The 15,093-nt window shown below is 46.1% G+C and overlaps 1 protein-coding gene across 1 annotated transcript in view; it reads left to right on the top strand.

The window, feature by feature from the left end:
• Nucleotides 1-15,093, top strand: part of CUNH10orf67 (chromosome unknown C10orf67 homolog) — a 97,522-nt gene that overhangs the window by 41,993 nt on the left and 40,436 nt on the right. Inside the window, exons 9-10 of the mRNA XM_025199710.1 lie at nt 8,422-8,487; nt 13,794-13,862. Coding sequence (XP_025055495.1) covers nt 8,422-8,487; nt 13,794-13,862 — 135 coding nt within the window. The remainder of the gene's footprint in view (nt 1-8,421; nt 8,488-13,793; nt 13,863-15,093) is intronic.

Here is a 15,093-nt window from a genome sequence, read left to right as displayed (position 1 = left end):
CCCCACTGCAGCAGCTTCCTTCCCCCCCACCCCCCGATTCCAGCCTGACCCAGAAAGCACCACAGGGCTCCCGGCCACTGGGCTGTTCCAGCAATTCCCCCCGCCTCCCTCTGTTCAATCTTACCTTACTTTTCACTCAGATGGAGCGGGGAGGGAGCAGCTGCTCCAGGGAGGCGAGGCCAGAAGCCACAGAGGCTTCTGGTTTGGGGTTGAGGGTGGGAGGAGGATGGCAGCAGGGTGGAGCCAGGCTGGCCTTGCTGCTCAGCCACAGGCTTACGCTGGGTCCTGCTGCCACTGGCTGCTTGTCATCTTTGACAGGCACTAAGGGGCAGATAAAAAGTATTTTGCCCGCCACTGGTCTAGATAGCATACTTATTGGCTCAAATAGCTATATTTTCTTTTACTTGTTTCATTATTCTCTTTCTAAAATAAGAAGTTATTTGCCTAGTCTTTCACTATAGAAAGAATACTGTGTCTCATATATAATCTTTAAGAACATAAGTATAGTAAGTATTGCCCTCACTGCAGTATTTTCATATTTGTAGTGAAATCTGTAGAAAGTAGTCATCCTTTTCACAATAAAGATTTTCCTATTAACAATTTGTTTTCACCACATATGAAAAAGGTTTATTGTTCTGATTGAAGCACAGGAATGGGAACTGTGAGACTTGGATTCTAAAACCATCCCTTTTGTGAACTTTCCTTGCAACTTCAGGGTAATTATTTTCTGTGCCTCCCCTTTGTAAAGGGGAAAGAAAGGCATTGGAAGAGAGAGGTATTGGAAAGCTAATTATTAAAAATATTAGCAAACTATTGAAATCCTATAAATTAATCTGAAATTAGAAATGGAAAACTTGAATCAGTCTGTCCATTGCATCAATGTCACAAAGGAGAGTTGTTTCCTATAGTAAATTTTCTAGCATACTTCATTAGTAGAACTATGCAAAGGCCAAATTGAGATTGGTGCTCTGTTGTACTAAGTGACATAGAAAACACAATCCCTGTCCTAAGAAACTTACACTCTATCGTCAGTCTAGTTTTAATTTTCAAAAGTCCTGAGCAATATGGCCTCTGTCACATCTCTTTGCATATATTCCATAGCCTAACGCAGGGGCAAAATACGGCCCAGTGGCCAGATCCGGCCCGCCAGGCCATTCTATCCTGTCTGTGGGGCCCCTAGAAAATTTAGAAAAATAATATTTATCTGCTAGCTCCTGTCAAAGATGACAGGAGGCAGGGGTAGTAGGACCCAGGGGAAGCCACAGCAGGCTCCTGCAACAGCAGGGCCTGCCCAGCCCCACCCTGCTTAGCCCCTCCAGGACTGTCCTGCCTCTGCCGCGTCACTGCCACCCTGTGGGGTAGTGGTGGCTATGGAGAGCAGAAACAGGCAGCCCCACGTGGGTTCCAATCGGCTACATCACGGGGCGCTGGCCATGGGGTGCAGGCGCAGCCACTTCTCCCCAACACTGAGCACCAATTTGTTCCCCACCACCACTGCTAGCCCAGGCCCCGCGCCAGCTCCAGGCTCACCCTTTGGTGCTGAGTCGTGGCAACAGCAGCTGGGCACAAACTGCTGCTCAACAGGAAGGAAAGCAACTCTCCTGCTCACCGCTGCCAGGCAGTGTTTGCTGCAGCTGCCTGCCTGGAGCTTGCACCGTGGTAGGCTGCGACACAGCTGCTTCACCACCACCTCTGTGGTGCCCAGCGTGGCAGGAGTGGCCATGTGGAACAGTCACAGGGCAGCAGAGGCGGTGGTGAAGCAGCTGTGCTGCAGCCTAGCGAGGTGCAAGCTGAAGACTGGCAGCCACAGAAAGCACTGCCCAGCGACAGCAAGCAGAGGGGCCACTTTCCTCAGCACTGAGCAGCAGTTTCTGCCCAGCTGCTGCTGCTGCCGCTCAGCCCCAACGGGCAAACCCAGAGCTGAGACGGTGCCCAGGCTAGTGGCAGCCGTGGGGAATGGACTGGTGCTCAGCGCGGGGAAAAAATGGTTTCTCCCACTCCCCATGGCCGGCACCCCCTGCTGTGGCCACTTGGAGCCTGCATGGGGCTGCCTGTCCCTGCTTTTTGTTGCCACCACTGCGCCACGGGGCGGCGGTAATGTGGCAGAGAGACAGAACAGCCCCATGCGAGCTGTGAGTGGCTGCAGTGTGCAGCACCAGCCACATGGAGGAGGGGACCGCTTTTGCCCCCATGCTGAGCATCATCCCCACCACTGCTGCTCAGTCTAGACAGGCAGTGTGGGGTGTGCGGGGTCGGGGCTGTGCACCTGTCCCCATGTGTACCATGGGCCTGGGGCAGGGGCACTGGGAGTGAGCAGGCACATGGGAGCCAGCGGCAGCCAGGGGGGAGCGCAGGGTCTTCGCTGGTGTCCTGGGGCCAGTGCTGGTGGGGCCCAGAGCAGGCAACAGGAGCACGGGGTCCTGGCCAGCAGGGGCTCTATGGAGCTGGGTCAGCTCCCCCTTCTCCCTGCTGGTTCAGCCCAGCCTGGCTCTACAGACCCCTGCCAGCCCACACCCCATGGTCCTACTGCCCCACTCTGGGCCCTGCTGGCACTGGCCCTGGGACATTGATGCAGGCCCCGCACTTGCACTCTCTTCCACTCCCCTTCCCTCCTCTCCCCCTCGCCACTTTCCCCACATTCCTGCCAGCCCGCCAGTCAGCCGCTCTGCACTACATGGCTCCCATACCCACATCCATACTCACACACACACATCACCACAGACCCCCATATGCAATCACTTCTGCATATACAGCACAAACTCAAACAAATCAGGGGGAAAAAAAATTTTCATTAAATTAAAATATATTATTATGGGTGTTTGATTTTTAGTATGTAATTTGTTTTTTTTCCCCCTAAGATGGGAAACCGTCTTCCCCAAAGGAGTACTTCCAGGGGTAGGGGGAGGGACTTTCAGTAGCAAAGGTCAGAGTTTAGGGATGGGACTTCCCAAGATGGCTACCAAGGGCAGGGCACCTGTCAAGGGCTGAGGCTACCCATGCGGCCCTCGACAGCTTGCCAGAACTCAGTAAGTGGCCCTCCGCCCAAAATAATTGCCTACCCCTGGCCTAATGTCCCTGATTGAAAATAATATTTTTTCTGACATTCATTCTAATTTTTCCCTTTCTGTAGCTTATTCCTGGCATTGCAGCCCCTCCCACGGCTACTAGCTCAACTTAAAGACAGTAGCAGTAACTTGCAGACTGCAGCCTCCCATCCTACTGCCCACCTTGCACCCCCTCACACACATTACTTAATTTATGGTTTGGGGACTGTGGGTATAATTCTCTTTGTGTATCTAGATGGTGCTTTTTGCTGCATAAGTGACATTTTTGCCATGTGCTCATAGGACACAATTCTAATACACATGCAGCGTGGATACTTAAGTGTGTACATGTAGAATGAGCATTTTCAGTACTCTGCACACTGGCCACACAGCTATGTAGTTATGTACACATGGCCATTCTCGATATGCACCTGTATCTAAGTCATGAAAATATAGCTGGCCAGCAACCTGGGATTAGCAGGTGTTAGACTTAGGATAAAGGAGGGTGATCCCCCTGTGTTTTAGCCCCAATAGCTGAATGGTTAGGGTGCTTCTCCTGGAACCATAGATTAGACATTATCTAGCCCCTTTTCCAGTGTTCCATTGGAAGCTGGATCACTGCTTCTTGCATTTACTAGTCAATGAATAAAATGAATGGAGATCAGTGCAATAGGGCAGTTTTTGCCCCTTTGTGAGCATAGGCCCAGGCTAGAACCCAGGCTTTTGCTCTTCTAAGCCAGCATCTATCTCACTGAACCATACACCGCTTACTTTGTTTTCTTCCTTTCATTTATGTCTCTCTCTTGGCTGCCCAGGGGGTCAGCTTCAGGGGTACTGGATAATGTGGTAATTGGAATTGTGCTGAAATATTGGAGTGATGCACATTCAAATCTTGTCTTGATAAAGGGAGAATTAGATCCTCCAGCTTCCTGAACTAGTGCCCTAGCCACTCAGCTGTTCAGGCTAAAACATGGGTGAGTAGTCCCCCAGGCCTTTCCTGGGATTTACATTCAAATATGCATGCTACACACTGACTACACAGTTATTTGGAAAGTGTGTAGCCAGCTGTGCATGCTCAGTCTACATATGTGTCTGTCCATGCATCCGCAGTGTAGGGGAAATAGAATTGCAACCTGTATGACCTTGGCAAAAATGCCACTTACATGGCTAGAAAACTGCCATTTAGATGCTCAGAGGAAAGTAGCATTCCAGCCCAGATCCATGTAAACATAATAGATTACAGGTTCTTCCTTAATCTTTTCTCAGCCTAACTTCAGGACTGAAATGGTGCTGAGGTTGTTTAACTTGTTTATCAAATAGTTAGGATTTATATAAAAAATTTCCCTTTAGTAGGAAAAACACTTGTATGCTTTTAAAGAAACATTGATTGGTAGCTTCCTCAGGGAACTTTTAAAAAACTATTCCATTGAGAAAATTGCTTCTGTTTGGTGGCCAGTTAGAATAATTTTCTGCTAGGATAACTTAAAATGAGTTGATTTTTAAATTCGGGTTTGCATGGACTGAGGCCAGATTCAAATCATTCCCATAAGTACTTAAATGTGGTGCAGATGGAATTTAGGGGTATCTTTACACCAGCGCTTCAGCAGCCTCCTGTGTCTCATCTATCAGAGTCCCCATGCTTAAAAATGGCAGCAGGGGCACATGAACTAAAGTTCGTTGAACGAGCTTTAGTTCAAGCAGCCCTGCTGCCATTTTTAAGTGTGGGGATGCTGATACAGGAGATGCAGTGGTGCTTAATTAGAGAAGCTCTTGGTGCCACTCTAATTAAAGCTTTGCTTTCCCTTCCCCCCGGAGGACTTGCCCCTAGGGGCATTTGAGATGACATTTTAAAGCGGGTTTAAAGCAGGTTAAATGCCTTTTGCACCACTTTAATGGCACTGCTGTTTGCACATTCGGCAGTGTATTACAAGTTAATTCCAGCCACTGTAGCACGTTCAGTGGCATAATGTACCTTAAATGACTTTGGGATGCAGCAAATGACTTTGGGGCACTGCAAAGTAAAACACCTCCAAGGAATTTTTAGTTTCCTACCCTACAGTCACGGAGGGAAGCACCGGACTCTGTGTGGCTCAGGCTATGCAGACAGCCCATGCAGGCAGCCTGGCAGCAGCCTGGGAAGGCAGGCTCCACAGAAGGGGAAAAAAAAAAATGGAGTGAGACTGATCTTTCCCCTCCCCCACCCCGGAGCCTGCCTGCCTGCCTGAGCTGCACAGGGGCTTGGTGCTTCCCTCTGTGGCTGCGGTGCCCTCCAGGACTGCCCGAGTTGGGTGCCTGTAGGCGGGTGCTGCCTGGGAGTGACCCACCACTGCTGCGAAGTGAAGCACCATCCTCCCAACCACCCCTTGCAGCTCAGGGACCATTCTGCCTGCCAGCAGCTTGCTCTCCTCTCCTTGTCACTGGAGAGGCAGGTAAGGATTGGGCGGACATGGTTACACATGACACGAGGGTTTACTTCGCCCTAAATTGAAGCAGTGATTTTAAAAAACTACCACTTCAATTTAGAGAGAATTAAACTCCCGTGTTGTGTACAAATGCCCTAGGTGCCTAATGCAAAACATGATCCAGATCAATGCTATTCTAGCAGTTGCACACTAATTAGGATTGCTAGGTGCCCCTAGTTGTGCCTTAAAAGTTTCCTAGGTGCCTAAACTTTAGCTTCTGAGCATCATTATAAACAATCCAGCTCAAGCAACTAGGTACCTAATTCCTGCCTAAATTTCATGCTTATCCAGATCGAAGCTAGGAGTCATATAAGTCTGTCTAGGTCTCCAGTCTGTGAGATGCCCTCTCACAGAAGAATTTTGATGAGGAAAGCAGGACAGTAGGGATAGAGATATACCTTTTGCAAAGTAGCCCAGAGTTAGAAAATTTCCACAGGAAGTCAGAGATTCCTCCTCTGCTTAAGGGGATTCAAATGCATATCTCCCACCTCTCAGGAAAATGCCCTGACTGCAAGCAGAAGCGGGGCAGCTGGACAGTCATGAGTGTAGAATTCAGGGGACCAGAAAGGTAAATCACAGTGATGAGGGAACTTCTCCGAGAAAGTTGAATCCTAGGGTTAAGTTCCTACTGTTAGGGTTATTCCTGAGGTTATTTCGGTTTAAAAAAAAAAAAAAAAGCAATGGCTGTCTAACGTGAAATACATAAATGGTCCAGTGAGCAAGGAACACTACTCAGGACTCCTCCCTCTGACAGGATCTACTCATCACTGGGGTACAGTCAGGCTCTCTTCTTTTCTCTCTTTCTGAAGTTATGAATCTTGCATTCCTGGATGCCCACTGGCCTTCAACAGGATGGGTATCCTATAGCCTGGTGCAGTGGTTTTCTAGCTGGGATGCACATTCTCCTGGGAGTATGTAGCATTTTTCCAATGTGTATGCCACTAGATTTTAATAATGAAAGTGGAGCTTCTGATTGGTCAACATGCAGTAATAGGAGTACTGTGTGTTGGTGTCCATGTTAATGTTTTTCCTGAGAAATGAATATGCAGATATGTGTTGGGTATTGGGGATATGAATGGCAGTATTTTCCAGGTAAAGGGATATGCAACCAGAAATGTTTGAAAACCACTGGACTAGTGGTTAATGCACTTTCCTGGGAGGTTTGAGTTCTCTCCTGCTTCCTAGGCAAGTCTTTTAACCATTAGGACGTTATGCAAAGGTACCCGTTGCCATACCACCACCACTCACTGTGGGTACCATGCTTCACATTGAGTCAGTGATGCTGGGGGTGTGAGACCCTGCTTCTCTAGATCCCAAATAGGTGGAGGCACTAAATAACTCAAGAGAATGGGGAGTACAGACAAATGCTATGCCTAGCATTGCCTATGGGCAGTTCTCCTTTGGAAGTACTCAGTTCTCCCTGTTCTCTGTATGATGATCCTAGACATCTAAACCTGTCAGTTTGGATTGCTCTCCAGGCACCTGAAAATTAGGTGTTGTACTGCCTAAATGGAAGTTCCTACAAGAATGATTTGGGTTTAGACTCAGGTCCTCAGGTAGACATGTATGACAAAATGGTTTATAATATAAAATCACAGGGTTGAAAGGGACTTCAGTGGTCATCTATCTCAATCCCCTGTACAGACACAGGATTCATGTTCCCTAAATTATCCCAGACAGATGACAGATACTTATCCAGCCTCTTGAAAACTGCCAGTGAAGAAGATTCCACAGCTTCCCTTGGTTGCCTTTTCCATTGTCCATTTTGAGATCAGATCTTTCCTGAGAGTATAATCTTAGATCTATCTTTTACAACTATTATTTTAGGGGTGATTGCAAATGAGGCATACATTTTACATTAAACTGAATTTCCCATGTTGATTTTGTAGATAATAGAGGGAAAATATCTTCAAATTACACAGCCTAAATAAACAAGTTGCATACTGAAGAGGCCTTCAAAGGTCAAAGAAGAAAGAAAATGTATTCTGTTCTCCCCACAACACCACAGAGTGGCCATGGAACTGCTCCTGGCAACTTTTTATAGTTCCCTTATGGTTGCTTTCCCAACACTTTATTTCTCTTTTTATGTTTTGACTGTAGTTTGCATTTCCAATACCCCCTCTGCACTAGGGGTTTCTTACATGGTTGTGCTGTATCCTGCATAGGTGACAGTTTTCCTGGACAGATTCCTGAAACCAAGCAATGAAGCAGGATTAGTTGCACTGTGTTCTGCATCTCTTTCTTCGACCACAGGATTTGTTTAAGAATGCAGTTGTCCAGAGACAGCTGTATTTTTACATACAGCTATCCTGAGACCCAGTTGTGTGTGTTGTGCATGCATATTCATTGTATGTTCAGTACAAAACTGAAGTGTACATTTGCTGTCTAAGTTGTATAATCAGTGTTTGTCACCTCTTTTGCACCTACCACACATGCTTCGAGACTGATGCCTAGCCATCATCCGTTATACTTTTACATACTGTGTTTTCTTAGAAAAACTACGGGTGTTTAGGTACATGCTCTGGGAGTGGTGGGGGGAGCACTTTAATTAGAGCCCCTCCACCAGCTGCTCTAATTAAAGTGCCCGGAGCATTTTGTATATCAGCATCCCCATACTAAAAAATGGCAGCAGGTCACTTTATCTAAAACTTGTTTGATGAGCTGTAGTTGAAGTGCTCCCGCTGCCATCTTTAGGTGCATGGACACTGATACGTGAGATGGTGGAGTCAGTTGGAGCGCGGTAATTACCATGCTCCACCAGACTCGGTTAATCGAGCCTGCTCCAATGTGCTGTAATTACAACACATTGGAACAGCTTTGCTTCTCATGTATAGGTGCCCACTATTTCAAAAGAATGTTAGAAGACTGTTTGTTAATCTAAAATGCAACATTCATTTTTATATGTTCATTTTCAGTTAATTACAGCTCATGAAGAAATGAAGAAGGAACTTCAAAATGAGAAATTACTAGTTAAGAGTCTGGTAAGCTTCTTGTGCTTTTATTATTTTTAGAAATCAAAATGTATTGCAAATTTCATAAAAATAGATTAAAATTCAATTTGCTGTTTTAAGCATATATAATTCAAGTGTTGAGTATATATAGCTGAAGGTACTGATTTTTTGAGGGGAGGAGAGAAGAAAAAAACTTCAGGATGTTTCTTGTCCAGAAGTAAAGAAAGAATAAAAAAAAAAAGTCTTTTTAATTTTGCTGTATCTTGTGGAGATCTTATGGAAGAAATATACACAAAAATGCTGCTAACAGCCTTTTTAAAGAACTTATTATTTTGTATATATAATGGAAGCACTTAGAAAACATTTAACAAATTTAAGATTATTTGGAAAGATTTCGTACCAGTGATTATAAGTGTCTTAGGATAGAGAGAGCCCTCTCTTAAATATTTTTGTATTCTGTCTTAGTCTCATAACAACACTGCCTTTTATTTTCTTTTTACATGATTCAAGAACTTTCCAGATGGCTGGTCCTTTATTTTATCGTTTGACTTTTTTTCCAGCTTGATCTCGCACTGCTTTCACACTGGTCACCACTAGTATGTCTTTGTTACAGTAAACTGGCTGGGTTTATTATAATAAAAAATAAAACACAGCTTGACTTGCAATCTAAATGTGTCGGAAAAGAATATGATACTGTTTTAGAAGAGAAAAGGTTGTGAATAGAAAATCAGTACCACTTCACTTATTTAAACATTTGCTTTTTTGCAGCTTGTCAAACTTTGTGCCAAGTCATAGCTGCTTTAGTTACTGTGTTTTGTTAATCTCAGCCCCATGTGTCTTGGGCTCTCTTGACAATGGGCCAAATCTTGCGGTTTTTACTCAATCTTTGACTTCAGTGGGACCTTTGCCTAAGTAAGTGTTGCAGGATTGGGTATTTACAAAGCTACAAAAAAACAAAATTTCAAGATTATGCAGGAAGTCTTCTTGAAACCAGTTTGTAAATACAGAAAACAAAGAATAAATTAACTTAAAGGCCTATAGTGTCAACAAAAACTTTTGTCTTGAAAATGCTTTTTACATTTATTTCTTTTTTCTCTTTTTTAACTTAAAATATAAATAAGATTGTAAAATTATAAATAAGATTTAAAAAGATTAATAAATAAGATTAAAAACATAAATAAGATTATATGAGAGTTAGGGATTATAAATATATTAAATCCAATGTTAGGGAACCACATTTTAAAGTTATGTCTCTACATCTCTGTATAGAGTCTGATCTTTCAAAAGCAATTGTGTTGCCATAAAATGCAGATTCATACTTGCTTTGAAAAATCCCAACCAGTGAATTTGTACAGACAGGACTGGAAGTCCCAGAAGGTGTCATTAATGCCTGATTTGGCCCCATCAAACAATTTATCACAGAAGATGTATGACAAGGAAAAACTCAGATTGACTTTCCAGTCAGGTTTAGGTAGGTGGGCTGCAGCTGGAACAGGATTTTTACTTGTAAATTGAGTTTATTGACTACAGAAATCTGTCAGGGAAAGTAAACACAAAGTTTAAGGATATCAGTTTTACTAAGACACTTTTCAGTGCAGAACCGCACTTGAAGCATTGTCTGCCTTATCTCTCTTCTTTTATAGGCATTTTCATGTCAAAGGCAGTTCATCTTTCTTGAATTTACTGTAATTTAAAACAAGATGCAGCATGAGGGAAGTGAAAAATTCAAGTTTATATAAAGTTCCAAAGTAAACTACAGGATTTGATTTTTTTTTTTTTTTTGAAAGCACATAGGGCAAGTAGCACTAATTCACCCAGTGGGCACATCTACCCATGCAACTAGCATGGTTCAGTAAACTCCAGTACAGTTTGAAGTTTATTGCTTCTGGGTGCTGTGTTTACATGTGTGCCTGGGACCTCAACATGTTGAGCCAGGTTGGAGCAGGCCCAGTTGGCAGGGGCACAGGGGTCAGCCTACCAGCCTGGGGCTGCTCTGACCCACCTCATTGTGCTATGGAGGGGCTGGCTGGGGCATGAGGCTGCTCCTGTGTGGGGCTAGTCAGCAGGCAGCCCATGCATTGAAGCATCCTTGTGCCCCGGGCACTTGTGTCAGCATTTATACATGCATCACAGCACATTAAATAACGCCACCACAGGATAGTACTTGTGATGACAAGTACTAACCTATGGCAACATTTATTAGTTTACTGTGGCCTAATAGGGCCACATGTGTAGAGGCTGAAATTTGACTGCAGAGCTAATTAGTTTACTTTGCAGTAAATGTCTCATGTAAAATCACCCAGTAGGCACATCTGCATGAGACACTTTACTGTACATTAGATTATTCTAATACGCAGTAAATCATCACCACCTATATGTGCACGGGACTTACTGCACAGTAAATTAGGTTAATGCACTGTTTGCTAGTACCAAGAAAAAGAGGTACTAGATTAAAGACACATTAGCTACTGTGCAGTAGCATACATGCAGGCACTGACTGGCAGCAATTTGCTCCTGGTCAGCCCAGACAGCAGGGATCCACTGCTGCCTGGCTAAGCCCTGATGTGGGGAGGTGGGACCTGTGCCAGCTCCAAGGTCAGCTGTCTCCCTGCCACGTGGGAATTGGGACCCATCTTGATCCCCATGTGACTGGGAGAGCTGTCCCAGCAGCTGGAATTTGTGTCCCAGCCATGTGGAGATCAGATCAGAACTCGATCCCCATGTGGCTAGGAGAGCCATCCCCACTTGGCAGGGACACTAGACTGGGCTGCTTCTGTCAGGTGCAGTTTGTTCCCAGCAGGTGCACATGTGTAGACATGCTAGCACTTTAATAAGCCTGAACTTTCTGCAAAGAAATTTTAGGTGCATTAATTGCATGTGTAGATGTACCCAGTGTATGAATCTAAACATGCATTAATGTCTACACATGCATTTATGTGTCTTTTCTAATGTGCATTAAATTTAGTACCTCTGGGCATTTGTATACATGCATGCAATGCAGCACTGGGGGCTTTTAAAAGTCCTCAATGCTGCATCAGGTACATTTGAAAAATGGTGAAATACTTGTCAGCGTGCAGCAAATGGCGGTGGTACACTCTTAAACTAAAACACATTGAAAGTGTTTTAGTTCAAAAGTGCACCGCCACCATTTTCTGCATGCTGATGTGCATTTTGCCATTTATACAAATGTATGTAAAGCAGCACCGGGTGCATTAGCTCGCATGCTCTGCAGACTCAGTTAATCAAGTCTGTTTCGATGTGCTGGATTTCCAGCACATTGAAGGAGACAGAGGTACATGTTTGAATGCCCTCCAATGTGAGCTACTAAATTAATGTGCATTAATGCGCAGTAGTACATTTGCATGCTTTTTTAGTGACACGTCATGCACAGTAGACTGTTTTACTGTGCATTAGCATAATGTCATGGTTTTTTACATGACACTTCAATACACAGTAAAATAGTGTACTGTGCATTAAGGTGCATGTGTAGACACACCCAGTAAGAACTAAATTGTGCCTCTAAGATACAGCCTAGAGCAGTAATTCCCGAAGGGTGTGCTGCAAGAGTAAAGGAAGCATGCTGCATAATCCCCCTGGGTGGGGAAGTATATGCTCTCCTCCCCTGTCCAGCACCCTGAGTCTGCCTGAGCTACTTGTGGCTGCTCCTCTACAGACTGCTGCCATCTTCCCCAGCCCTTCCTCACCTCCAGGCAGCCCCTGTTCTTGCCCCTTATTACCCCCAGGCTCCCAGCAATGCACTCTGCTGCAAGCAGGCAAACAGATGTACGGACAGAACGGCACTTTTTAACCTGGTTCATCCCCTGCACTCCTCCCACACTTCCAGGAGTGGCAGGAGGGGCTGTGGGGCTGGTCACTGGGCATATGAGATCCTGCAGGAGTAGCTTCAGTAGCAGAGGCTGCCCTAGTTCCCTGCAGCATAGACCAAGGTTTGAGAGGGGCAGACAGTGGAAAGAGCAGGGCATAGCAGGGTGAGGTCCTGCCCCTGCCATCGTGAAATGGCACCAACTGGATCAACAATTCTAAACTTTTTTTAGCCTGACAGCCTCCCTCCATATCTTTTCTGAATTTGAGATGTCTCAGTGATTTGAAACTGGGATTCTGTGAACTTCTAAAAAGGAATGAAAGGGGGCTAAAATAAGGCTAAAATAAGCTGAGGGCCACAGGTGGCGGAATCCTAGGGCTAACGGAGCTTAGCCCACCCAAACACAGGGCAGTGGATAGCACCACAGGGCAGCCCGGGGGGACACTTTGAGTGGCTCCACTCTTTGAGTAGCTCCAGCCCAATGGAGCTCAGCCCAGTGGCAAGAGGTGGCGGGAGAGCCAGTGGTGGAGATGCTCCAAGTGCAGCCCTGGCTCCGAGTGCAACGCCAGTCAGTGGCTCTCCCCTGCCTCCTGCCACCAGACTCAGCTCCATGGAGGTGAGGGAGAGCCAGGGGTGCACTCCAAGTGGCTCTGCCAGCCCCACAGAGCTCAGCCTAGCGGCGGAAGGCAGTGGGAGAGCCAGTGGTGGCGCCACTCGGAATGCAGCCCTGGCAAGCACAGCTCAGTGGTGGGAGGCTCCTCAGCCCCACAGAGCCGAGCCTGTGGTTTGTCTGGAACCTCCCCTCAGGCCTGTTCACCATGGGTGATCTTGCCAAGAGTGAGACTCCAGGTGACATAGCTCTAAGGATCATTGGGACACACAAGCCTCTCCACTGCTACAAGGTCTCAGTCCATGGAAAAGTATATATAGTAGTGAACAGGAATCAAAATCATTGTATAGCTCTTCAGCCTTGACAAAAGGCTTTTACAATTGATCTCAGTCTCTTTCTTTACTTCTCTTCAGTTTAGCATTGAGTTTAGTACATTTGATACCAAACTAACAGGATTCATAGGTGCCTAAAACTGACTCTTTGGCCTTTAGTCCCTAAAGGAACGATAAAAAGGATACATACTCTGATTGCCTTTGTGCTGTGGTTCTGTAGCACCTGGTGGAACTTCTATTATAAATTAATATAGACTTGTTTTATAGCCATATTTTTTTCATAGCACCATACCATACAACCCAGTAGGAAATATACAAAAGAAATAAGTAATACTGTTGTTTAGCTTAGTAACATGAAGTAACCTCAAAAGTAGAATTCTTTTGTTTTGGAAATGATGCAAAAAAGCATTGCAACAAGTTATAGGAAATTATAAAAGTATTGACATAATCTAATGTTCAACTCTACTGGGAAGGAGACAAATTTGATTTCCAGTCTCCCACTCTTGCTTGTTGGGTAGGAAATACATGGAAAAATAGCAGTTTTTTTCAACTTTCTTGTTGTTAACTTTAGCAATTCAAAGAAGCAAAGGAAGACATTGAAACTGAAGTGGAAATTAAAGTAACTAGTACAGAGACAAAGGTATGTAACTCAGCTTTATTACATAGGTAAGGTAAAAAGTTATTACCTTATATTATGAATGCACTATTTACACAGTACCTGTAATTTGCTTGCCACATGGTGGATGGTCTCTCCTCATTCTATGTGGTTCTAATTCAGTAAGCAGTTAATTTCCCTATCTTCACTAATAACTAAGATAGTGTCATTTTCTGATTTTTATCCACGTGTTTCTAGATGACATGGCACAACCTTCATCTTCCATTCACTAATCCTTTGTATAAGCCAGGGGTGTCCAACCTTTTTGAATGTGGGGCCGGATCATGAACTTTTTAGCACCCAGTGGGCCGGCGAGCCATATTCATATTTTATCACCCTGCGAGCCATATGTTGGACAAGCCTGAAATAAGGGAAAGCTGGCATAAACCCCAACCTGTGCTCAGCTAGTGACAAACTACAGCAAATGATGTCCTGGACCAGCCATCCCAACAGCTGGGGCCCCACTTCTGCCTACTACGGCCACCGTTTGAAGGCAGCCCCAGAAGATATTTGACAGCAGTGTTAAAATATGTGACCAAACCGATGTAGCCGGTGCTCTCACTCAGGCCAAGGGACCACCTATACCACTGCTTCCCCAGACCTTGCCCACACCAGCAACACCACTGCCTGAAGTCTTGTCAGTGCTCGGGCAGGCATGGCTGGGGCCCAGCCAACGTGTGAAATGGGAGATGGCGGAACTGCGGGAGCAAAGCCAGTTCCCAGCTTCGCAGGGTCTCAGGCCTGGTCTGCCCAGGGCAGCTCCTGGCGGGGGAAGGCCTCGGGGGAATGTGGGCCACTCCGCTCCTCCGCGCTTCCCTGCAGCGAAGGCAAATGGCCCCCGGGAGGGCACAGGCAGCCGCCACAGCAGGAGAGCATCGCCCGGCCCAGCCTCAGGGAGCAACAATCACCCCTCCCCACCCCAGGCTGCCCCCGAGCAGCGCAGCCCCACAAGCCAGCGCTGGCCGAGGCGGGCCGAAGTGAGGTGGCTTCTGTACCGCAGCCCCTTGCTCGCCCACCCACACGGCCCTTCTCACCATGGTGCCTGGCTGCCCGCACATGCAGCCCCGGTGGCCTCAGCGCTGCGAGCCCAGAGTGCGGGGGCTGGTGGACACCGGCTCCCACCGCCTCGCCCCGCAGAGGTCACGCCAGAACCCCGCCTGTCGAGGGCAGAGTTAGTACACCGGCGGGCAGGGAGCAGATTCAGGCTGATCTGGCC

This window comes from Alligator sinensis, unplaced genomic scaffold (assembly GCF_000455745.1).
Source record: "Alligator sinensis unplaced genomic scaffold, ASM45574v1 scaffold221_1, whole genome shotgun sequence".
Lineage (NCBI taxonomy): Eukaryota > Metazoa > Chordata > Crocodylia > Alligatoridae > Alligator > Alligator sinensis.
The sequence above is the reverse complement of the archived record's forward strand: the minus strand, read 5'-3'. Positions and strand labels throughout refer to the sequence as shown.